Raw genomic sequence first — 26,753 nt, forward strand, 5'->3', positions numbered from 1 at the left:
GATAGATAGATAGATAGATAGATAGATAGATAGATAGATAGATAGATAGATAGATAGATAGATAGATATTTCGATGAGCCCAATGTGAAGCTGGGTTTGATTTTACCTACCCAAAAAGGCTTAAAACCCCTTTAAAAGAAGGGATCGTATAAAACAGGATTACTTAAATTGCGCGTGTACTGGTAGAACAAATTTGCGAACAGAAGTAATTTTGGTCATTAGGATTATAAACGGTCATGGATCCAGAATCGTCCTATTGTAACCTTAACCTTGGCTGCGTCATCACGCACACTGCGTGCCCCACGTGCAGATGTTTACGTGCCTCTCTAACCCGTAACGTCAGCAACCATCAGTGTGGGTTGGATGAAAACATTTGTTGTGTTAAGAAGATGCTTCGAACAGGAGAATTAAAGGACAAAAATACAATATTTAACTGGCCGAAATTCAGCCGTGTTCAATTTGTTTTAAACGTCGATTCAGTGAAGGAACTGTTTGGTCGAAGGCGCTCTTAGTTAGTTTTTTTTTTTCGAAGTAGAAGTCATTTGTTCATTGTTTTGCAGAGAATATACATGGTATACAAAAATATAGGTATTTTAAACTGTCTATATGTATTGCATGTGGATTTTCCTTAGAAGGACTTTTGGAGCTAGATAACGGATCCGTGGAAGGAAACGGCGTTCTCTACCCCCTCCCGATCCGTGACATACAGGCAACCCTCACTTGTAAACAGATCCTCACATGTGACAAAAGGAAACGGGTCTGTGCATTGTCTGTAGACGCATAAAAGGCCCTAAAAGCCATCGCGTAACCCAGGTGAAGGGGTGAAGAGGAAAGATGACAAAAAAAGCCGAGCTTCATAATTCCGTGGACAAACAACCAAACTCCATGAGATATGTTTATTTTCGCCGATGGATTTGTACTGTTTAAGCTGGTTAGAAAACGACAGGATTTACGACCTTCTCTAAAACAAAATACGCATTTTTCAGTCGGCAACATTTAAAGTCAGCAGAGTCGACGCTATTCCGTACAACAATAAACTCTGGTAGCTGTAGGCCGGCCCGTGTCGCCGTCAGACAGATAAGTGTGTGTGTGTTTGGATAATTTGCTAGCGTTTAGCTGAGGCTGTATGAGATGTCATACACAATGGAGGATTCTCTGGAGTCTGGTTGGGTTTCTGTACGTCCAAACGTTTTTGACGAAAAAGAAAAGCACAAATTCGTCTTCATCGTCGCCTGGAATGACATTGAGGGTAAGTTTGCGATAACATGCCATAACAGAACCGTTCAGAAACGGACCGCGGTGAGGGATTCGCTAGTTGAAGCGGCCGAGGGTGAGCTCCCATCCGCAGTGGCCTTGGTGACTGACAAAGAAAAACGCATAACTCAGAAGAGTCCGGTTAAAGACAAGTCTCTAAGAAGCCCGGTGAAAGACAAAAGTGAAGTTTGCGTAACAGTTAGATCTAGCCAAGTGAAAGGACAAAGCCTAACAAAGAGTCCCGTGCGGGAGAAATCGGCAGATATTTCCAGGCCAGTGAAAACTCAGAGTAAAGTGATTGGGACAGGGGACGCCGCGTCCGCTAAGATTAGTGACATCGAGGTCTTGGACCCGGGAGTCGTTCTTCTTGAAGGCCGCTCGCCCACGGACGACGCGGACACTTTAGAGGACCTGGACACCAACATCCGAGAGGACTTTAGTTGGGCCGGTTTGTTTTCTTTCCAGGACATGAGAGCTGCTCATCTACAGCTTTGCGCCGTCAACTCGGACCTGGAACCTTGCCTGCCACCATTCCCTGAGGAGCAGTCTGGAATGTGGACGGTTCTCTTCGGGGCCCCAGAAGTCACGCAGAGAGAGACAGAGGCCCTTTGTTACCAGTTACAGGTGTACTTGGGCCATGCCCTTGACACCTGCGGGTGGAAGATACTCTCCCAGGTGCTGTTCACCGACAGCGATGATTCGGAGGAGTATTATGAAAGTTTGAGCGAACTGCGACAGAAAGGCTATGAGGATGCGCTCCAACGGGCTAAGAAACGGCTGCAAGAGGTAAGAGAACTGTAAAGGGAAACCTTTTTTATATCCATAACTTACATGAAAATATAGAAATATATCCTTATCAGCAAACTAGCTGTTCCTACTGTGGGCTCCCTCCGACAATAAACTTAACCACATAAAAGACAATAATATTGTTTGTTTTTTTTACAGTAAAATATGTCAGTGTGGTCCTAAGGGGATTGTGTTCCATACATGGAACAAGGATGAAGCCGTTAATATATTAATAATAGCACTGATCAATTTTGAGCTGGTGGTCTGAAGTATTATATTCAGATTGAGATCTGGAGAAGCTTCAGCACAACTACCTGTCTCCCCATCCACCTACCTGCCTGTCTGTCTCTCTGTCTGCCTGTCTGTCTTTGTAAACCCATTCATATCCAGCCATACATCCTACCTAAAACAGGTGTTCTTTTGTTGGACAAATTAAGATTAGGCCAAAGTGGCTGTGGATGCTTGGGCAAGGGTTACCTGTTTGGGTCTTTACATGAAGAGGTCTGCCAAAACCCAGTTGGTTAGCCCCCTGAGAGTGTCTTTTCTGTCCCCAAAGCCCCTAACCTGCCATCTGTTCCATCTTATCCTTTGAAACATGAACTTCTCATAGAATGGCACTAACAGAATTGAAACATTTCATGTCTTCCTCACCCCACTCCTTTTGGACTGTCATTGGCTTGAATCTTATGTTACAGCAAAATGCAAAAAAAAAGGAGTTTTTTGGGATGCGTTAGAGGATTTAAATGACAGATTTGGTGAAGTTATGCTTGAGCTCTGGGTTTGTTAAAGTGTGATGTTGGACCAAAAATAATGCAGATGGCTCAACTGAGATATCTGTTTTGACATTTTTTTTATATATGTAATGCAGTAAGGTAGCACACATAAAAGGTAAATAGAGTATGAAAGGCCAAATTGAATGACCTGATGTCTCCATTGATGGTAATGCAGTCTGTTGGAGAATGGTAACATTACTGTGTTTTGGTGTGGCATGATCTGTGTAGTCCTTATAACAACTTTGTTAAGCCATCTTGTCAATATTTATTGTGACACATACAGAACACGGAATGATAAACAGATAATTATGTTATGACATGGTTTAGACATAGGTATTTTATAGATATGCTTATAGACTAGTCATGATTTCCTGATTAACATATCCTATATTAGACACAAAAAGGATTATCATACCACCAGTGGATGTTCAAATGAATTTGGTGTGTCATCCTTTGTGGAGGTGTGTGAGCTTTGTTTATGTGGGTGTGTGGTGAAAAATCTTTGAATCAGACATATTCTCAGCCATAGCTGGCTCTAATGAGGGTGTTTTTGTGGCATTGGGAGGAAGTGGCGTGTAGCAGACTCAAACCAAGCAGCCCCGTCACTAATGAACTTGTGTCCAATCTCATTTTATTACTGCTTTCTTTTTTTCTTTCTTAAAATCTTCTCTTCTTTCATCCCTCACTGTATCTTTCCTTGCTTCTGACTCTGCATGTGTGGTTAATCAGTGACCAGAGAACAGCTGAGTAGGGCTTGGCCATGACTTCTGGGGACTACAGCCTTTAACCACTGGATAGAGGAGTGAACATGCGCACGCACACACACACACGCTCACTCTCACTCATTATATTTGTTAACCAGACCGTGGACTGTTTACCATTCAAAATTTCACTCTGGTTTAAAATTGAAACACAGGAACCACAACCGTCTAGTTTTGTGGCTAGACATCTTAATATCAGGCTTGAGACATTTACAGGATGTTGTACTTCTCTCTTTCTTTCTCTCCCCCACTTTCTCTCTCTCGCTCTTTCTCGCTCTCTCTCTCTCTCTCTCTCTCTCTCTCTCTCTCTCTCTCTCTCTCTCTCTCTCTCTCTCTCTCACACACACACACACACCATTTTTTAGCTGTTGAGTTGCTATCATATTAGTTGCTATCAAAATATTAACATATTTTGTCAGTTCTTTATCTAAAAAGCAGTGAGGGTCCAGTCAGTTTGTGATTCTTATACAGTGACCTCATGGAGTCTATTCATGGATCCCTGTCCCACTGAGACTCTGATCGATTAAGTCTGACCTATCACTGGGCTAACCTTGTCTGGCCCTGTGACAGAACCTCTCTCTCCTGCCCGGACCTAATGTTTGTCCCGGGTCGTTGGAAAAGAAGAATTTGTCGTAGCATTTAGAGACAGAGAAGAGCGTAGTCATCACATCTGAAAGCAAGGGTGGCCAAAAGCAACTGTGGAGAGACTGTGACCTTTGGACATATTTTTGAGCTGATGTGAGTGAGAGAGAGGGGGAGGAAAGTGTGTTAAAATGACTGACAAAGACAGAGATAGGGACTGAGAGGCGATGAGGGAGAGAGGGAGAGAGAGAGAGAGAGAAAGTCAAGGAGAGTGAGAATAAGAGCATTAAAGGGATAGGAACGCAGAGGAAAAGAGAATTTGTGAGATGTTTAAAAAGGGAGGGGCTGAGTGGTTTGAACAAAAGAGATGGTGAGAATGACAGGAAAATGAAGGTGTTAGTTAAGGCACCAAAAGACCATAAAGGTCTGATTCAGTCCCGTATGTATGTGAGTCCAAATCTACTCTTATCTATTCAGTACTCCTCCTCAGTGCTCAGATTATGTCTTTACTTTAATTAAAATATTATTTGTAAAAGTCATCTATAATAACAGAATAATTCAAATGGTCTTTTCATTTAGTGGTTGTTACAGTGGATGTAATAATGGGTGTGATTAGAGAGTGTAATGGCACAGTGTTTAATTATCTTTAACTGATGCAGTTTTTTCTGCAGTAACAATTAGCTTATTGCTCATTGTGTGAATTACAGGTGTAAGTGTGGGTAATGTGATTCTTTAGGGTTTAACTCAGTGATAATGGTGCTATGGTTTGTATTCGTGTATTTGTTAGATCAGAGGGGAACACAGCCATTCTCCAGGAGTATAAAGTTGCTCAGGAAGAATAAACTTGCTTTCGTGTCTCTTCTCCCCTCTGTTACTTTCCTCCTCTCTCTTTCTCCCTCTCTCTCTCTCTCTCTCTCTCTCCCCCATAGTTCAGTGGAGGTTCAGTCACAGACTCTCTCTTGCTCTCTCTCTTTTTGTGAAGACCAAACTTTTTCTCATATGCAAATGTGGGTGTGTCACCAGCTAACGGCTCAGCACGGCTTGGCTTGTAACCATGGTGACCCACGGTGTGCCAGACTGCACATTAGTAGGTTTCTAAGAGGGAGCATAAAATAAAAATTCCAAAACGACAAAACATTCCACACACTTTCACTGCTCTCCTCCCCTCTCCTCTCCTCCTTTCTCCTCTCCTCTCCTCTCCTCTCCTCCTTTCTCTGTCAGCTGGTGATGTCAGGTGCCAGGGTGAAGGCGGCTGATAGTAGAGACTCACACAAGACTCATACAAGCTTCTGATACATCAAAGTGTCACCTTATCAGTACCAGCTGTGATTGGCTTAAATTCTAAAATATGCAGATAGTCCTTCACAGGGAAATTAGAAATGGCAATTTGAATGTTGCAGCTTGCCTTTTCAATACTTGCATGTAATTGAAGCAGTTGTTTGTCAGAAGCCAATCACATGTAAGCAATGGCCTAGGTTTTTGCTGGAGTGTTAGTGGGGTGTAGGATATCAGACAAAAGAACTGGATGGCATAATAAAATGGGGGTTTTCCTCAGAGTGTGTTCTGTAGCCTGGAATTAAAACATTGTGTGAGGCGCATTTGTCGTGTATGTTTATATTCATGATCATAAACAGACTGCAAGTCTGATACATTGTGACTGCACCTGGGTCGTCAAAAAAGTGTGTGTGAGTGTGTATGTGTGTGAGCGTGTGTGTGCATGTATGTGTTTGGCCATGCACCTGCAGGATCATCGATTTTGTGTGTGTATGTGTGTGTGTGTTCAACTTTGCACCTGCAGGTTCATCAATAATGTGAGTGTGTGTGTGTGTGTTTCTGTGTGTATGTTTGGCTCCGTGCCTTTGTTCCTTTAGTGGATGGGACATAGACTGTTGACTTTTGCTTGAGGCCCAGTGTTGTGTCACAGCTTGACATCTGAGGCTCATACTCTGAGAGAATGTCTGAGTGATAGCTCACCGCGGCACCAGGGGCTAGTCCAGCCTGTCCGTCGGGCTCCAACTCAGACGCAGCCTAAATCCTCAGGACTCAGTCATGGTCTGACTTGGTTCACAGTGAGTGTCTCAGACTTTGAGAGAGAGAGAGAGAGAGAGAGAGTTAACAGCTGAATTAGTTTTCATGTTCAATGTCAAAGGGAGGGAAAGGTGTGTGCATATCTGTGTGTGCTGTTGCTCTTTATTTCTAAATCTCTTCGAGGTATTTGTGTGGAGGAAGTGTGTGTGTGTGTGTGTGTGTGTTTGTGAGAGAGAGAGAGAAGGGGAGAGAGAGAGAGAGTGTCTGTCTTTTTCTGTAGAATGCTCACTGGCTGGTCATGAGCTGGTAGAGAATTAGGCACGAGTCACACACGCCCACAGCCTCACTGGGATTAGCTCAGCCAAGACACAGGGCCTCCCACCCCATCATACAGGGGTTTTGTTACGGTGTCAAAGGTCACCGGAGAGGGAAAATTGACCCAAACAAGCTCTTTTTCATAAAATATACACACAAGAGCAGTTTTTAAAAGTTGTTGCATTTTTGTTTCCTTTTTTGTACTTTTTTAAATGAGGGAAATAGCAGCCAACAGAATGTTCAGTTGAAAAGCACTTCAAGTAATCATGGATTATCACACAGAACACTGTTGAGTGGTTGTCTGCTTGCAGGTTTAGCCTAGTTGTGGATTTAATTTCTTATTTCTTGTCCCTATTGCACTCTGTTTACAGAATCTTTGTCCCTTAAAAACATAACCAAATCCATAACTTCATAGATCAATGGAGGAGACAGAGTGTCTTTTCTGCTGGGAGAAACATGAGATGTAACAGAGATGACAGAACCTATTTACATTACAGGGTTCGTCTAACCTTCGAAGCTGGTTCATCTAACCATGGAGGAAAATCGACGTCCTCAGTTTTATACCTTACACCCATAAAGACAAGTATCTGTCCACTGAGTCCTTCCAGATTTTGATTGCACAGTCTTTGGTTACTTTTTCTCTTATTGCCGATTGTTCATTACCCTTTTCGTTGTTGTCCTTTGTTTGTGTTTATCATTTATTATTGTCATACTCTCATTAAGACTTAACAACAACACTTGTCGTTCATGCCAAAAAGTCTTATTTGTGTGAGAAATAGAAAAGAGGCAGAGAGAGATCGGTTTATTTGTGTAAAAAATAAAATAGAGGCAGTGAGATAGAGATCAGTTTATTTGTGTGAAAATTAGAATAGAGGCAGTGAGATAGAGATCAGTTTATTTGTGTGAAAATTAGAGTAGAGGGAGTGAGAGAGAGATCGGTTTATTTGTGTGAGAAATAGAAAAGAGGCAGTGAGAGAGAGAGAGATCGGTTTATTTGTGTGAAAATTAGAATAGAGGCAAAGAGAGAGAGATCAGTTTATTTGTGTGAGAAAAAGAATAGAGGTAGTGAGAGAGAGATCGGTTATTGGGATGAGTCAGGGTTATAATGGGATACATTGGTGTTGACAGATTTGGTTTGTAATGTGTAATGTCCTGCTGAGTTGTCATTTTAATATGAGGGAGAGAGAGCCCCCTGCCCAAAAAAGAGCTTGTGTGAATATGGCTCACATCAATGTGCTAATGTGTTATAAACATTCAACTGCAAACCCCATCTAGTCAACAAATTAGTCTCACACATACACACACACACACACACACACACACAATTAGTTCTCTCCCTTGCAGTTCTGATTCATTTTCTAGACCGTGTCTGATCTCTCATTTATAAAAGGAATTGGGCCATTTTTTCCGAGACAAAAAAAACTCATGAGTCATTTTTCTAGTAACTACCCCATTTTAACTACCTGGACTACTCCTAGTGTTCAAAATGGCTTATCTCTCTGCTGATTAATATAGTCATAATATGTTTTATTATTTTAAATAAGAATCGTATGTAAAGGTCTACATATGGAATAGAGTGTGTTAAAATAGCGTGACAGTCAATATTCTTAAAAAAGTCTGAAGACTGTTGTCATAAGAGCATCTCAGGATTGCAGACATGCATCATTACATTTCGTACCGTGTGCCTGAGAAGTGTAAAAACAACCCCAGGATGGAGTTCACCGCACTGAACACAACAACTGAATTCTCTCCCACAACCTGAGTCGTGAATTCCAGTTCGTAACCCGGAGTCAATCTTTAGAGGTAAAACCTGAAATGTGACACTACCTGTGTAGGCAAATTAGGCTGCAGTTTTCCTTCTGTCACCCCAGAAACAGTGGATCTGTATTCAGAAGGATGGAATGCTAAGTCCTAATATACATTTATATATAAGATCACAAGAGAAAACATTTGAAAAATGACAATGTATTTAAACTGTCGGCGAAATATTCACTTACCTTTCGGCATAGTCAAAGCTGACCACTGTTAACAGTGCATGTTACCTGAAAACAGCCCTCTCAGACGATGGTTTCATGTGATAGGAGGAACTGCAAATTTTCTCCCAATTTATGCTGTTTTTGTTTTAATGACCCTCTGTAAACTATCGGCTTGAGTCAACCATGAGTTTTGATGCTTTCTGGTTGACAGTTTGTGTTTGTCTTTTTTCTTTTTTTTTTTTTTTTGAGCATAAGCACTGCACTGGACTGAATTAACCCGAGGCATTGTCTTAGACAGTCATAACTTTTTTCTGAGCACTAGCCAGTCAGGCTTGAGATGTGTTCTACTGTCACTCATTCCTACAGTAGAGGGTCAGAGGGCAATCAGTGACTGATGTAGGAGCAGTGATGTCACTGTATTCATCTGGGAACTCTGCATTCAGGTCTGAGAAACAATGATTCTTGACAAATACTACAACAGGTTCTATATATTGAATGATTTACATCAAGTCTCGTCAGGAAGGACTTCAAAATCACACCAGCTACACATCACATTGGTCAGAGCATAATTGTGTGTGTGTGTGTGTGTGTGTGTGTGTTTGTTTCTTTCTTCTTGCATTGCTTGTCCTTTAATGGTGAACAAAGCTGACATGTGCTATGGTCCAGGCTTACAGACACAGAATTTTGCTTGTGTCTGTTGACAGGTGAGAGAATCTGGTTGTGCTAGACTGGTGAGAATATACACGTGTAGTTACTCAGTGATCCAGATAGAACAGGTAGCTCAGACAGAGGAGATGAGTCTTCATGTTTTTAAACGCTTTGTTTTTTTAACCATTTGGTCAAAGCCTCAGTGATACATCAGTCAACTGTTTTCTCAGATGGGGAAATAGGAAGTTGAATCAGTATTTCATGAAGGTATTTTACATGGACGGTAACAGTATGACAAGACTGAAATGTAAAATTAGTCTGTAACCGAGTGAGGACACTCAGGTTGTTTGCCTCAGTGTGATTGGTCAGGTTCTCTTCATGTTTTGATTCTGTGCTGAGATCACTGTTGGCAGGTAGCCTCAGGCATACCCTTTAATAATGTTGACGTACAGGTAACATATGTCTAGTCCAGTGCACAAAGTCTTTCAGTTAAAGATAACCTGTGTTTGGTTTAACGTCCTCCATGCTTTCAAGAAAACACTGACACTGAAACTATCTGGGCCAGTACAACAGGCGAGGTGGAGAATGGTATCCACTTTGCCACGTCGTTTGAACCTGTGTAGTGCTCTTTGGCCCTCCAGTGCTGTGGGGTTTCCCTGGAATCTCCACAGCTGCAGGGGCTTAGCCACGGTCTCCACGGTGACCAGTATCCAAGGTAAACAGAGGGTGCAGTGTTAGAGCTGAATTGTCCAGTGTTTCCCCTATCCTGTCCTCCTGTTAGTGAGAGATATTTCTGTGTGTGGGTGTGTGGGTGTGTGCGCGTGTATGTGTGTGTGTGTGTGTGTATCTGTGTGTGTGTGATAGAGAGAGAGAGAGAGAGAGAGTGTGTGTGGGTGAATGTGTATGAGCCAGAGAGATTTCAGTGAACGTGCATGTTTGTATGAGAAAAGAGAAAGAGAGAGAGGGATTTTTGTGAATGTGTGTGTGTGTGTGTGTGTGTGTGTGTGTGTGTGTGTGTGAGATACAGACAGAGAGAGCTCTGTTCATATAAGTCTCTGAGCACCGTGGAACAGAACAGAGGTACACATTTATCTGGTTAGGAGAGCAGAGATTTCATACATTCAGGGTACCATCCACTCACAATGAAGTGGTGGCATTTATACTGAATTACACTGCTTGTCCCATAGAGATTTACTGCTCAGTTACTGTTGCTGTGATTACTAGACAAAAGGCTTTCTCTTCCATGACAAATGGCTTAGAGGCCAAATTGTGTGTATTACAGTTGTCAGTTGTTTTACAGTCTAAACATGTGTCTTTGCTTTTAGATTTGTCTCACAGAGTGGGAGAGTGAGTGAGTGAGGGAGGGAGAGAGACAGAGAGAGAGAGAGAGGAAGGGGAGGGGAGGGGGGCATGTGCTTTCAAGTTGCTGGAGTGACGTCTGTTTTCCTGTTGTTAGAATGAAGTTTTTTTGTAATTGTCCGTGAGAGAATAGCACAACCTCGTCTTCCAGACGTGGATTGCATTCAATAGGAGACTGGTACAGTAAGAATAATGGTCGCTGCTCTCTCTCTGTCTTTATCTTACCAAGTTTCCTTTTGTCAGAGCTAATGCAGGGAGTGTTTCTCTAAGTAATCCAGTCAGGAACCTAAATACAACCACCTTTGTGTGTTGTCACATGGCCCATGAGATTACAACTCATAATAATATAGTAGCTTCTCAATAAGTATGTTGTAGACACTGTAACAGCAATAGCGCATTTTTATCAGTATATTTAAAGAACAGAGAAAGGTGATCAATAATGTAAAACAAAATAGTAGACAAACACAGACTCACACACTCAAACAAGTTATAGCTTCTTTTTCTTTATGTGATTGCAAACCCTCGTCATTCTAATGAATGGGGTGGGAAAGTCTCCCAAACCTCTGTCTTCACCTCTTTGTTGTTCCTAACTGACAATCATAACAAAAATAGAACTACTGTCACTACTGTCTCTCAACAGGAGGCTGCTTACAATTCACACTGCTCACTTAAAATAGAATCCAAAACCTGCCTTTCTCTGCCTAGACCCCATACCGCAACTGAGACCTAGTATAGAATAGAATGGAAAATGCATATTTCTAATTAAGAGATGAGTGTTGTTTATTGTCTTTAAATTGACCAATATAGGAGTGTGAAATGGCAGACATCTCTCTTTCTCTGTCTTGCGTCTAGCTGTTGGAGAAGCAGAAGGGGATGGAGAGTATGGTGGAGCTGCTGCAGTTGTATGGCGAGCAGGATGAGGCGTACGGGGATCTGGTGGAGGCCACCACAGAGCTATACCACTATCTACTGCAGCCCTTCAGAGACATGAGAGAACTGGCCATGCTGCGCAGACAACAGATCAAGGTGAGGAACGTGTAATCTCTCTCTCTCTCTCTCTCTCTCTCTCTCTCTCTCTCTCTCACACTCACACTCACACACACACACACACACACACAAAAACAAGGATATATCCCTGACTATGTAAAACAAAGTCAAGAGGTGCTCACACAGATATATCCACATGCAGTTGCATGTACATACACACACTCGCACGTGCACACACACACACACACACACACACACACTTTTTTTAGTGTGTTACATCAGAGCTTATTTAGGGGACGGTGACCCTTACTTGCCTGCTAACCCTGTATCCCATAAGCCCTTGGTGTAATATTATTAAGTGGGCTGGACTGGGGGGGGGTCCTGGTGTGGCCCGTGCCACTGGGTCTTAAATGACCAGGGGATCAAAGAGAGACTTAAGTCCAGCCCAGAGCAGATTAAAACATGGCACTTACTGTAAACACAAACAGTTCTTTCTGTTCGTTCTCCCATGCCATCTTGAGCTCAGACACAAAATGCTGAACTGACCTCTGAAATGACAACTGACAATAAAAAAAAAATCCTTCTTTCTCTCTCTCCACTGCTCCTTCATCCCCTCCTTATGCTCTCTCTCTCTCTCTCTCTCTCTCTCTCTCCTGCCTTCCCTGCTTTTCTTTCATTCTCTCTCCTCTCCCTCTTTCTCTGCCTTTCTCTCTTCTCTGCCTTTTTTTTTTCTCTTTGACCTAAATGATTTTGTCTTTCATTTCATCGCTGAAACTGCATCAAGCTCACACTGTGCCTGACTGCCTTTACACACTGCAGACAGTTGTGTTGCTGCACATAAATATTCAGTCTTTTCACTGACTGCCTGCTTTGTTCAGTGGGTATACTATGCAAGTGAGTATAATTATGGAGACCTTCTGATTCAGCGTTGTTTTAAGATATTAGAGTCAATGGAAGTTGTCCTTGACAGGAAGCCAAAACACATTAACTGATTAAGTGCATCTGGTTTCATTGCTGGAATTAGAACTGTGCCCCCCCCCCTCTCTCACACACACACACACACACACACACACACACAGATACACACTGTCTTGTTCAGTTTAACATTATGGATAGGTGTTCTACTTGTCATCCTGTAAGCCAAGTACAATGTTACAGTAAATCTATGAGAGGACAATCTGTTATGGATTAGCTAGCCTGTCAGGCACTGCACTGTACAACAAATCTTGGCCTCTTTTTTCTGGTGTAGATTAGCAAGTCTGCCAGAAACCTAGCGACAGTAAATATTGGCTTGGTTTTTCTGGCATAGATTAGACAGGCTGTCTGCAGTATACTGCAGAGTGAAATTAGGATAGATGAATCTGCTCTTGATTAGGTATCCTGCCAGAAATAGAAGTTTTAAATTGGGTGTAAATGATATGTTTTCGCTTAGTCGGCCTGGCTTTGATGGCTCACTTGTTCCAAAGCCATTTAGAAAGTCTCTCTCTGGAATGCTCTTATCTCTTTTTTTTTTCCTTTCTCTCTTTTTGTGGACTGAAAAGTCTGTGTATATGCTGAAACATAGATGAGAAGTCTGAGTAATTGTAGGGTTTTGTGTGTATTCTGTCTGATGTCTGTGGCTTTTCGTGCTGGGGTGTGATGTTGAAGTGTTGTTCATAAGCAGAGAGACAATTTGGATGATTTTTGATTGTGAACACTTTTTTTTTTTTTCAAAAAAATTTGGAATTGAGTTTCAGTTGCACATTTGAAAAAAAAAACCAGATAAAAAATCACTGATGACAATCAGTGATGACAAGGAAAATATTTTTAAAAGGTCCTCCACATTGATAGCACTGTTTCACAATAAGATAACATCACAAATCGAGCAAGTAAATAGATAAATAATAGAGAGATAATTAGTAGCATAAACCTCTCTCTCTCACTCACACACACACACACACACACATACACACACACACACACACACAATCTCTTTCTCTCTCACTCTCTCTGAGAGAGAAAGCAAATGAATGAAAGAAAACAAAGTTGTATGTAAATATCTGTGGGTTAGTTTGGACGGTTGGTGCTCTGAGTTGATGAGTCAGGTTTCAGTAAATTATACAGCAGAGAGAGGGAGGGAGAGACCAGGAGAGAGAGAGAGAGAAAGAGAGAGGTGGGGGTTGGTCAGATCTGTATTTGCATGTTTTTTTTCGTTGTGTCTTTAAGAAGAGTGATTAGAGGAACAGAGGGGAAGTCTCACTGTCGGTGAATGGCCAGAGACAGTTGACGCCTTACACACACGCGCACACACACACACACACACCCCTACTAGTGTTTCATCTTCTTAGCTCATCTACATGTGTGAACACACACAAACTCAATGGCTCACATACTCACGTATACTGTATCCACAAACTGACCCTTTGATAAACTTTTCAGTTATAAACACCAACAGACATCACACCCATGTCATGGTTTTTGAAATACGCTCATGCACACAGTAAACATGCTGGTAGACTAGGCTTGCAAAGACACAAATCCACAAACACAGGCTTGTTCTAACAGACATCCAAATTCAAATACACAGTCCAGTTACAAACCCAAACAATGCCCAATATTAGTAGTAAAAACAAAGCTTTTTCTAAAAACTTTTACAACGGATAACGATGTGAATGTGATGATTATGATGTGTAGCTGAATATATTGTTTTTGAATTATCTATGTATCTGTGTAACATTTACCAACCAGTTTCAACTCCCATTCAGTCAGTCTGTTTTCACCTTCATAATAACTCCATCTTTTCTTTCTCAAGACAAAGACCTTTGTTTACATTCATGCAGAAAGTCTGGACTTGCTTCAGGAAATGAGTAAAAATATCCACATAGTTTTCCCAACAGCAGGGGGGAAAATGTGTTTTAAGCGACCTGTTTTTAAAGTGCTAGTTCATATATATATATATATATATATATATATATATATATATATATGAGCTACCCATCAGGAACAGAAATAACAGCTAAGTGACAGGATGTGTGGAGGTGGGTGTGTGTGGGAATCTCACGTCTCCTTTAGACTTTGTTTTAGGTGTGAGACAAATCATTCAGCTCCTGAGCTTAAACAATGTGTGAATCCAGAGAGAGAGAGAGAGAGAGAGAGAGAGAAGCAGAGGCAGACTAAAAGGGGAAAAAGTAATAACAGGTAAAATTTGTAAGATGTATTCACACACGATAAACTCACACACACACGTGTGTGTGTGTGTGTATATATATATATATATATATATATATATATATATATATATATATATATATATATATGTCTGTATGTGTGTTTGTGTAAGGAAAATAAAGGAGAATAAAAAAGAGAAATACATACATAGATATAAGATATAACACATATAAGAGTAGTAATGCCTTAAAAAAAGTTGGTCAAATATTGATAATTTGTGTGACTGTATGTTTGTGTGTGTGTGTTTGTATTTGTATGTATCATATGGTCTACTACCTATCAGATCTTATGCTAAACTACACCACATGCTCCATTTGGTCTCTTCTGCTCCACTTCTATACCTTAGTTTTCCACTAAACGACTGGCTCCTTAGCAACAGCACAGCCATATGGTCACTACACTACCCCACAACAAACAGATGAATGCATAAATGATTGAGAAAGAGAGTGTGGGAAAGAGTGAATGAATAAGTGTAAGATGAATGAGTGTCAGACTTTAAGGAGTCACATGCGCTTTATGAATGAGGCATAGTGGGAAGGCCCTATCAGGTGGCAAAGAGGTGCATGGTGGGTATTATGTTTCGTATGAGGCCTGAGGACATGCATGAATAAGACATGTGAGGTCTTCAGTGTATCGGTGTCATGAGAAAATGAAACAGTTAAGGTTACACGCGCCAACACACAGTAAGTCATACATGACACACAAACGCACACTGACATACCCACAGTCATCCAGCTAAACCCTCTCACCTCAAACATGCCTCTGTAAGAGTTAGGCCTATTTGTACAGGAATTTCCAGAGTCTTCTCTAAAAGGAGTGTTTTTAGAATAGTATTGAATTTTAAGTATTTCAGAAGAACTCACATGTACATGTAAGGTTGTCATTCTCTAAGTATAAAAACTCGTGCATAAAATAATCGCACCGCTACTAGTCTGTCTGTTTTCATAACAGTTGTGTCCCTTGTTTGTATGTTTTGCCCTCATGTCCACTCATCTGTATATTCCACTCACTCAGTAACATTTACCCCACACAAATCTAAAAGAATTTTTTTTGTCTTGGTAGCCTGACTATATTTTTTGAAGCAGTAATCACATAATTTTAGCGATCAATATAACCCCTGAAACTAAAACATACTGGCTAAGACCACAAATACTGTTTTTTTTTTTAATTCGTTTGTTTGTTTTAATTCAACCTAACATTAAATGTAAACAGGAAATACAGAAATGAGTTTTTAGTGCATATGTATTCTGTGACAAATAAGTTCATGTATACATTTATAAAAGCCAGTGCAGTCTTGGGACAGTTCATGGCCAATTTTAGCGTAACAAATGTTAAACAGCAAATGCAGGTGATGACGGAAATTATTAATAAAATTTGTTTTGTGAAACAGAGGATTTTATGCAGATATTATGCATTTGACTGCTGCTGAGAGATTAAGTGTGAATAAGAAGTCCAATGTGTTATAATGAACAATCAAAACTACAGAAAAGTATAGAAAATGTTATAAACTCTGCTTCTGAACTTAGATCTGTTCATACAGCATATGTGTCAATCACTGTGGTGTTTTAAAAAGGGCCAAACTCATTAAAACTCTTTTTAAACTGACATTTATCATTCACAGATAATAACGTTAACTTGGCTCTCTTATCTGGGCTGTTGTACCTTAGTGTCCAGCTTTAAGTGAAGGGAGAGTGATAAATCCTACAGAATTAGCATACAGATGGTACTCTCTAAAAAGGTACTCTTAAACAGGGACAATGTTGTGGTTATCTCGAGTTATCTCCTGTCAGTGGAGTTTGTGTCTGTGTCTCTCTCTCTCTCTCTCTCTCTCTCTCTCTCTGTGTGTGTGTATCCTGTGACTATGGGAAAATCCTCTGTATTAGCTCCTGTAGCGGGATTATGGACCTCTTGGGGCTTTGTCAGCTCCTCAGTGCTTAGAGCGAATGAATGAATGAATGAATGGTATAGTGAATTATGGAGAATTGTGAAAGGAGAGAAGGTTAGCACTCCCCTTGACAAGGATGGAAGAGGTTCTAGTGACCTTCAACACACATACCCACCTACTTTATCGCATCTCTATCCGTGTTTTTGACTAATGGTTAGAGAAGCAGGCTTGCGACCGGAGGCTCGCCGGTTCAGGCCCCAGGACTGGCTGGAAAAATGTGGGCAGGGAGAGTGGGTGAACAGCACTTTTACCCTCCCACAACATCTTGGGCAAGGCACTTAACCCCCAACTGCCCCCAGGGTGCAGGCGTGCTGCCCACTGCTCCTGCTCCTTGGCTACTTAATTGTCCTCTCTTTGTCATTTTATACTATGTGTCATACTTTTAAAAGTGTCAGTGAGAGAGCCATATGTAAGTGTGCGGTTTGCACACTGCGATGATGTATAATTGAGTCATTTTTAAGCAGGTTGTAAACATTGTATGTCAGATTGTAGGCAGATGCTAGAGGGAGCGACTTGAGAACTGAAGGATTTTGATGACCAGGCAGACCATCCACGAGAGGCTACTATGTTATCCCTACTCCCACTCTTTTAACATCTAACGCGCATCTTTATGACATCATACAGCAGACCCTTGTCTGCCTGTTGCATCACTGTGACATGACAGTGACTGTCTTTTCTTAGCGCACAAGACTTTCTGTGACATCACAAACATCTTTATTTGCCATGTCTTTATTTGACATCACAGTCTTTATCTTTCCATATGGGTAAGCTTTCTTGTATTCCCTACTGTGTACGCGAGTGTGTGTGTGTATGTGTGGGCACACATGCCCTCTCAAATAAATGAATACTTCAACTATGAGGTCATGTCTAACTCAAGCAAGACAAAGTAAAGTTGGTCCTGTCTCGCCATTGCTTATTCTTCTTTCTTTTATTTCCTCCATGTCTCTTACTCCCTCCTTTGTGCACACACCCATCCCATTTTTTTTCCCTGTCTTGGCTAAATTTTTCATGTAACCCATGAAGTTGAAAAACCTCTCACAGGAGCAGAACTTCTCCCTTGTTTGATTATTACAGTAATCAGAAAGTGGTTAGCGTGTGTGTGTGTGTGCGCATGTTATACAGTAAGACCAGTAATGGTGCACAGCAGCTGTTTCTCATTAGTGTATTAAACGTGTGGATACGTGTGAGTGTACCCAGAGTGTTCACATTTCTGTACATTCTGTTCCAGAAATGCCACACACACTCACACTGAATACACACATATATATTACACATGTGCGCGCACACACACACACACACACGCACCACACACACACATGCAAAACAACCCTGTTTTAAATGCAGTTTTACCACATATATGTGATGGGAACTCTTTGTACATAAACGTCTCACCAGCATGTACAGAAGAGTGAGAATTACAGAAATAAAAGTGCCAAATCAGTATTAGCACAACTGCAGGTGAGATCCACCCATCCCACCCATGCAGGATGTTTCCACAACTTTCTGTTGACAAAAATAGAAACTTTTGGCACTGCCATTCCCATGCTCTTCATGTTGGTTACCAATCTTTTATTGTCAGGATTTCCTCGCTCCAAAGTCCTCATAGATCTCATCCGAGCTGGAAAGATGGAATGGGAATAGAAAGAACCACCTTTTTAAGATTCAGACTGTTACAGTTTTTTTATTAGGAACAGTGCACATCAAACGTTTTTTATAAATGTACCAGATTTAACCTGTAGGGATATTTATCTTTTATATCACATAGATGTACATGTTCCTGTAAATGAACGTCCTATCTGTCCATCTCTCAGTCAGTAAGATTCTCTCTATCTCTCTCTGTCTGTGCAGGGGTTAGTTGCCATCAAAGTGATATATGTGGACTTAAACCCACACCTGTGGCAGCTCTCTGAGAGCTAATTAACTACTGATAATCAATAATTCATGGAGGTGACTTATTTCCTATGAGAGTAAAGAGTAGTAAGTCACAGAGCTGTGCAAGAGTGGCTCTCTTGAACTAAGTACGCATATGAAAAGACACACACACATACACATGCGCCTGCACACACACATATTTAAACATAATAGTTTTTATTACTATTTTATTAGATTCCCAATAAAACAATAATAAAGCTCTGCTTTACAGTGTGGGTCTATTGTAACTGTTTACAGCAATAGATTAGCTCCAGTAGTATAACAATCTGTAATTAATGCTTATGTTTCCATTTTATTGCACCTTTATTTAACATTGAAAATTCCACTTAGAACTAGTTTATTATTTGTAAAGTCACCCTGGGATGAAGGTACTAACTGTTCTGTTGTATGTACTGAATTAGGCAGGTTTGTTATCGTCAGATCTCTATCACCCAGAGACAGTCTGCACACATACTACTCTGTACTAGTGGTGTCACGATATACCGGTATTGATGATAACCGTGATATTTAAAAAATGAAATATTGATATCATGTTAATAATACACATGTGGTAATATTGTAAACTAGACATGCATTTCCGTGAGAAAATGCAAATGTGATTGCGCTGCAGCATCATCGAATCTTAACTGTAGAAATACAGTTGAAGTGTACTCACGGAGCAATAGACCACGGAATCCAACTTTCAGCTGCCGACTTGTGCAATCCCTCGCCGTAGCACTAGACACCTAAAACTTTCCCCATTCGTTCTCAATGGGAAAATAAACATTTAAAATGGCAAAAAAAAACAAAACGGGTGGACTGATTCAACAAACAGCAGTCAACAATCATAATATGTAAAAACGAGAGCAAATATTCCATTAATAGCTCTGTACCTTTCGCAAAGAACCAGTGATTCTCAGCCACAGACAGTGATGTCCTTGCTACTTGAGGTTGTTTACTCAGCAGATCACGAGCTTTTCTGACAGTCGTCAGGCTATGTACATTCAGCAAGCACATTAATAACTAAAAAACAAATAGTATTGTTAAAACTGAAACACATTAAGAGAGTTTCATTACATTGGTTTAACAATACATTACATCACCTCGGGTCGCTACTTGTCTGATGTTACAGCATTCCTACAAAATACCAAGCATGCGTGTCAACCAATCATTACAACAGGAGTTTAACGATGCATTGCATCTTGTTTTTCTGACAGGTACTAGTGACCCCCAGTTAAATTCTCGATGGGAAATTAAGCGATTAAAAACGGCAATTAAAAAGAAAACAAGTGGACAGATCAATTAGCTGTATACAAGCACACTGCAAGGCATTAGGACAGACCTGTTACCGCTGGAATGGGATCGATATCGTGAAAACTGCAGGAGTAGAAGCGCAAGCTCCCTGCAAGTAATTTTGTTTCAGTTGACACTGTATTGATGGCAGATGTTAGGCCTTGAGGATCTTTTGTTTATTTTGTTTATCAGTTCCTCTTGTTGCCTTTTCATTAAGTAGCGTAATTGTTCTTTGCGTAATCTTTTGCACAGTTATGGTTACAGACTCTCCACCTCACTACACTCGTATTTGGAGTGTGATTCATTTGCCAGAAAAGAGACAAGACACACAATAAACAAATTTAAAGATGAATTTGACTTATAGCATTATCATTATTATTTTGTTCAAATTTATTATAGATATCGCGATAATATTGTTATCGTGACAGCCCCACTTTGTACCTGTATACTCCACTCTTTATATGTCTCTGTAGGTTTAGGTAGTTCTGTGATCCTGACCCGGCATGTTTCTGAGTATTGATTTGTCAGTGTAAAATTCCCTAGATTTGCACAGAGTTCAGTTTATTTCTGTTAACGCTTACATTTTCCTGTGAAAAGGCTTGTTTCTCAAGCACTCTCATAATTGCATTTTCTTTTTTGGGTTTGGAATATATGAACACTAAAAAGTGTTAACATAATCCAAAAGTACTCCCATCTCAGTGTAATTAACCCCCTGGCAAATTTGCTATCTATATAGTGTAGAATGGGCTCACAACCTTTATATGTAAAGCTTTGTGCCACAAGGCAAAAAGAGATGAAAGCCAGTGGATGGAGGAGAGCTTTCCATTGTGTGATTGAATCAGCATTTTATGCCTAAGGGGAGACAGCTTAGCAACAATACAAAATTATTAATGCTTAAATTTCTTTATCCATATGTGTACGAACTGTCTCACACATAATTACTGCCTCTTTGATCTTCCTGAGGTCTCTAAGAGGAAGAAGGTGATGCACCCAGCTGTAGATGTCTGGTCAGGTGTGACTCAAGGCTCAGTGTCTCTGGGGTTTCCGTTTGTAGGTGTTGTGTGTCTGTGTGTTCATGTTGGTGAAGGCAAGAGTAGCAGTTGTGTCTGGTCTGCACATTGCAAGGGTGTGTATATATTTGCATGAGTGTGTGTATTTGCATGTGTGTACTTGTCAAACGTGACTCAAGTGTGCGAGTGTCAGCTCTCAACTGGTTCCCTCCACAGTGAACCACAAGGAAATGCCGGACTCCTCCACTAAGGACAAGTTTAGCACAGAATAAAAAACACAGCACTGCTTCATGTAAGAGTGAAACAGACATTCTGTGTTCTTGTTTGCACATTTCTCCTGTCTGCTGGCCCAGTTCATCATTCGTTGGCTTTTAGATCCAAATCACTGACAAACTAACTAACAAACAAAGTAATTAACAAACATGCATTTGATTTTGTCCCCATAAAACCTCTTAAAATACAATAACAAACACACCCATCCACACACACACACACACACACGTACACACACATCAAAAGAGGAAGTGGTTGACAGGAGGATGATGTTGAAGGCATGTGAGGTGGGCCAGATGTGTCCGTCCAATGAACTTCATGAATGAACACGTAGAAATAATCAAATCTGAGACTATATTTAATTCAGTTTATTAAGGTACAACGCCATCTAGTGGAATCTTTTGACTGCTTTTTTGAGAACTTTAATCTGGATGACTACAGTCTGGAACGACTGATCTACGTGGTTGTAATCTGGATAATTGATTGGTGTTTGGGTTTAAATTGCGTCTGGGTTGATACAGCTGTGTGTGTTGTTGATCATGTAGATCTCCTTGGAGACAGAGTACTTGGGACCACGTCGTGTGGAGGCGTTGAAGAGGGAGGATGAGGATTGGCAGAGGAAGGCTCATACAGCTGTGCTCTCCATACAGGACCTGACTGTCAAGTACTTTGAGACCACTGCACGGGCACAGAAAGGTATGGAGTACAGGACTGTGGAACAGGCACACACCCTCTTCTTCTGTGTGTTTCTCTGAGAAACACGCACACGCACACGGATACACACAGACACACACACACACACGCACACAAATGTTACTTAAAATGTCCACATAGGTGCTGTGAGACTGTGGTCTGTTCTAACTGTGTGTGTGTGTGTGTGTGTGTGTGTGTGTGTGTGTGTGTTTTCGTGTAACCCTATGTAGTGATGTATGAGCGCATGCGTGCAGACCAGCGGAAATTTGGCAAGGCAGCGTGGGCTGCTGCAGTGGAGCGTATGGAGAAGCTGCAATATGCCGTGTCCAAGGAGACACTGCAGCTGATGCGAGCCAAAGAGATCTGTCTTGAGCAACGCAAACACGGCCTAAAAGAGGAGGTACGGACACTGTTAACACACAGGACATGCGCGCACACACACACACACACACACACACACAGTTTTAGTACACACACACTGTAAAACATTGTATAACGCATCACTCTCTCCGTCTCTCTCTCTCTCTCTGTCTCTCTCTCTATCTCTTTATCTGTTTATCTCAGATGCAAGGTTTGCAGGGTGGGGAGGATGCAATGGCAAGGTTGGACCAGTTGGAGGCACTATACTATGAACTGCAGTTGCAGCTCTATGAGATCCAGTTTGAGATTTTGAAGTATGAGGAACTGCTGCTTACTGCTCAGCTGCAGAGTCTACGCAGACAAATGACTGGTTAGTGGGAAAATGGCAGGCTGATATTTGGAAGGTTTGAATGTTAAAACATCAGACAGCTGTGTGCTCTCATGGCTAGACTTGGTTTATGATCAGGGTGGCACTGGTGTATGTTTGAGATAATGTGTGTGTATTACAAAGAGACTGTGCATCTGTTGTCATCCACTGCATGTGTGTTACAATGTGAGTGTACATTATAATGCGTGTCTGTACACTATTGTGTAAGTGTCGACATGTAATTGTGTTATAATGTGTGTGTTTATGCATGTGTGTGTGTATCTGTGTGTGTGTGTTTGTGTCTGTATGTGTATCTGTATATCTGTGTGTGTGTCTGTGCGTATCTGTGTGTGTGTTTGTGTGTTTGTGTTTTACAGAGAGACAGGATGAGGTGGTGTACTATGACACATACGAGAGCACTGATGCCATGCAGGACACTGAAGACCCGGCTGCTCCCTCCTGTCCCCTCAGAGATGAGGTCACCAAACTCCAGCAGAGGACACGGCAGCTGGAGGCACGCAGGGGACGCATCACTGCCAAGAAAGCCTATCTCCGAAATAAAAAGGTACCAGCCAATCAGAGAGCCTCATTCAAAATGAAAAAGAATCCCAGCCAATCAGAGAGCCTACTTCAAAAATAAAAATGATACCAGCCAATCAGAAAGCCTACTTTAAAAACCTAGGGTCTACCTCAAGTTTGAAAATGTACCAGCTGGAATCCAGGAAACCTACTTTGTGAACAAGTAAGTTAAAGAAAAGGGGAGGCAGAATCCAACTCAAAACAAAGATACTACATACTGCAATGCAAATCAGAATGCAGAGAGTGAGCTTCAGAGGCTACAAGATATTAAGTTTCTAGAAAGCTTTTCTCAGAGGCTTGCAATTAATTAGACCAATTAGAATAAAAATGCATGTGTTACCAAAAAAAAAGATAGATGGTAGGCTTTGCAGCTCTCATAATATTTTCAGCAGTGCTGAGCAAGGATCAGGCTGGGAATCCTTATGCATATCTCATGAAGGAAAAACTTGCCCTAGAGGATTTTCCTCAGTGATGGACCAGTTAAAGCGATAAAGGCAGCAAAAAAAAGTATTGACTGTGGAGTTTGAAAATCTTACAGTCATCAGCAGTACTGAGTACTTTGTGTACTGAGTGGTCTATGCTGACTGGATGCTCTGTTTTGAATCAGGAAATCTGCATTGTCAACCACAACCAGAAGATACAGCAACGCCAAAGCAATCAGGACGGCAACAGCTCCCAGCAGGCTTTGGGGCAGGTGTGTTACTTCATGAGTTGATTTAATATCTTTGATTTAATATTTTTTTCATTTTGCCAGGAATCACTGGCCTGTGTCGCATTGTCAAATTTAACATAGCAAATATTCAGAGTCCATGAGCACAGAGTCAGAGTCCACTCATTTTTATACTCTTTTTTTTTTTTTTTACACTCGTTTGTTTACACTCATTTGTTTGTGTGTGTGTGTGGTCAGAAGGAGGAAGAGGAAGAGGAGGAGATGAGGAATTCCAGAGTCAGCCAAGAGCGGCAGAAAACACTGGATAGGTTGCGTAGCTTCAAACAGGTAAAATACATAATCAACTCTATCTCGCTCTCTCTATCTCTCCCTTGCTTTTTGTCTCTACTTCTCTCTCTCTATCTCCTCCTCTCTCTGTCTTTAAAAGTGGTCAGAGGAAGTATAACTGCCCAATCCAAAGAGAGCCTCTGTATTCTGACTTGTTGAACTATTACTGTATACATAACCATTCTTTTGTTCTTGTACAGCGCTACCCAGGTCAGGTCACCCTGAAATCCACAAGACTGCGCTTAGCTTACGCCAGGAAGAAAAGTGGTGCAACCCAGCCTACTGCTGTGAAAGTGGACCAACCCCAGACGCAGGTGGCCAGTGTGCAAACTGAAGACTACAGTGCCTCTCCAGATGTTCTACAGCATTCCGCCGCCGCCGCCGCCCCAAGTGTCTGCAGACCTGAAGGATTCCTGTCCTTACCTCCCGGGGGTGTCCCCAGCGCCCAAGCCCCGGTTTCGGGTCCCACCTCCCTCCCTTTGGGGAACGAGCTGTTGTTGCACGACTCCTCGACTTCTCCGATCTCCCCTCCCCCACCTCCACCTCCTCCACCCCCTCCTCCCCCACCCCCCCCTTCTGAGGAGACATCTGCAGAGGGCCAGGGGCAAGGGCAGGTGGGGAGCCCTGAGCGTGATCCAAAAGGGAGTAGCACACCCCCTCTTGCTCCCTTTTCTCCCCGCTTCTTTGACAGCAGCCAACTGGTTAATGCAAGAAAGAAACTGAGAAAGACAGCGTCCCTAGAATCAACGCAGTGGAGACGAGGTGAACATTTCTTCCTTTATTTCTGGTCATCAGTCCAGCGCTACATAGTGTATATTTTTATGGACATTATGCATATATAGACACACACAAACTTATAGCAGACCCTGCACAACCTTTTTGGGAACCATTTGTTCGTACAGATATATCGAATCACAAAAACAGAGTAGTCTTCTGAACAAATGATTAAGTGCAGGAAGAGGTAGAGAAAAAAGTATGAAGAATAAGTTAATAAGTGCTGATCTCTTTTTTTCACTTTCTCAGCGAGTTCTCCAATGGATGAAGTTTTGGCCAGTCTCAAACGAGGTAGTTTCCACCTCAGAAAGGCGGAACTCAGGGTCCTGGCTCCAGATCCGGATGAAGACGATGGGAACAATATCCTTGCCCAGATCAGGAAGGGGGTGAAGCTCCGAAAAGTCCGTCGGCAGGAGCATCAGCGAGGATCAAAGGGAATGCTGTCGGATTCCACTGACCCACTGACCCGCAGTATCCATGAAGCACTGAGACGCATTAAAGAAGCTTCACCGGAGTCTGAGTCAGAGGATGAGGGGCTACCCTGCACAGACTGGGAGAGTTAGGTCCCACGCGTGCACACACACACACACACACACACACACACCCACACACATACAAACACACAAACATAAACATACACAAACACAGCCACACACACACATACACACAAACATACACATACAGACACACAAACATACACACATACACACTCACAGACCAGGGTGGCCAATCACCATGTTTGCAGGTTTTGGCCAAGTCCTATGCGAAAGCAAAGAGTTTATCAAACCAAGGTACTGTGGAGTGTTAGTTTGGAGGAAATCCTGCATAAGTGTGGCTTACAAGATCATATTTGCCCACACACATAGTCTTATACATATGCACATGAAATATACAGCAGAGGTGCACACATAATACATATGATCAAGGTCACACACTTAAAATAAGATATACAAACCCACAGAATCCTCAATGTTCACTCGACACTGTCACTGCTTTGTAAAGGGCATTTGCTATGTGAAGGAAGACAAGAATTATACGCTATCTGTACAAGCTGAACATGTTGATTCCTGGGACGTTTACCCAGAATTCCCGCCCCTAAAGCGGGACTGTGTGAACTGTACAACTTCATCTACTGAGTGTCAGAAGATCGTAGACCCGCTCCACATCTTTTAACTCAGAAAGGAAATACACCAATCAGCACAAAGCACACATGCTCACACCCTGCAGAACTGGGCTTGGGGAAACAATAAATTCTTCTTTCTCTCTCTCTCTCTCTCTCTCTCTCTCTCTGCCTCTTCTCATCCTAAATCCCTCTTGGTCAGTCATTGAGTGACACTTTTAGTTTTCATTGCAGGTGATGTGTTGTCTGGACCTGATGTGAAGACAAGCCATAGATTTGACCGCCCTTGTCAGATCTCATCACTTTTTACATAACTTCTGTTCCCACCAATCGGTGTATGTCTGTTTTGTGATCTTACCAGATAGCATTTTTCCCATACATGTTCATTATTATTTTTTTTTTTTTTTGGCATTTGACAATGTCCTGCAAATGTATCTCTCATGTATGTAATTCTGTTTGTTTTGTAAACACTCTTGGAAGCTTAATGTTGGAGCAAAATCACAAAATTCTCCCTAGTCTGTGATTTCTGGTAATCAAGTCCCTGAGAAACCACGGACTCTATAAACATGTCTTTAAGGGTTTTTTTTTGTGTGTGTGTGTTTTATTTTGTTTTCATTCTGAGGAATGTTATATTCCATCTTGGGTCTCTTTCACGGTCTGTTTTTTTGCGTGGGTGCTGAGTGCACTGATTCGCACAATAGTTAGATTATGAAGAGATTCTCTTTTTGTTTTCTTTTTAGAACAACCAGTTTAGC

The 26,753-nt window shown here is 41.6% G+C and overlaps 1 protein-coding gene and 1 non-coding gene across 2 annotated transcripts; both read left to right on the forward strand.

Annotated features, from left to right (window-relative positions):
* The first annotated feature begins 1,116 nt into the window (after positions 1 to 1,116).
* On the forward strand, positions 1,117 to 25,465 carry jmy (junction mediating and regulatory protein, p53 cofactor). The gene is made up of 10 exons (XM_030768801.1): positions 1,117 to 2,040; positions 11,335 to 11,508; positions 21,654 to 21,804; positions 22,032 to 22,201; positions 22,366 to 22,531; positions 22,906 to 23,093; positions 23,715 to 23,801; positions 24,018 to 24,104; positions 24,305 to 24,866; positions 25,128 to 25,465. The coding sequence occupies exons 1-10, from the start codon at positions 1,132 to 1,134 to the stop codon at positions 25,439 to 25,441; spliced, it is 2,808 nt and encodes a 935-aa protein (XP_030624661.1). The 5' UTR covers positions 1,117 to 1,131; the 3' UTR covers positions 25,442 to 25,465.
* On the forward strand, positions 16,654 to 16,766 carry LOC115808842 (U6atac minor spliceosomal RNA). The gene has a single exon (XR_004025231.1). It is a non-coding gene; the product is annotated as a U6atac minor spliceosomal RNA (small nuclear RNA).
* Positions 25,466 to 26,753: the final 1,288 nt, after the last annotated feature.

The sequence above is a fragment of the Chanos chanos genome, chromosome 3, assembly GCF_902362185.1.
Source record: "Chanos chanos chromosome 3, fChaCha1.1, whole genome shotgun sequence".
NCBI lineage: Eukaryota > Metazoa > Chordata > Actinopteri > Gonorynchiformes > Chanidae > Chanos > Chanos chanos.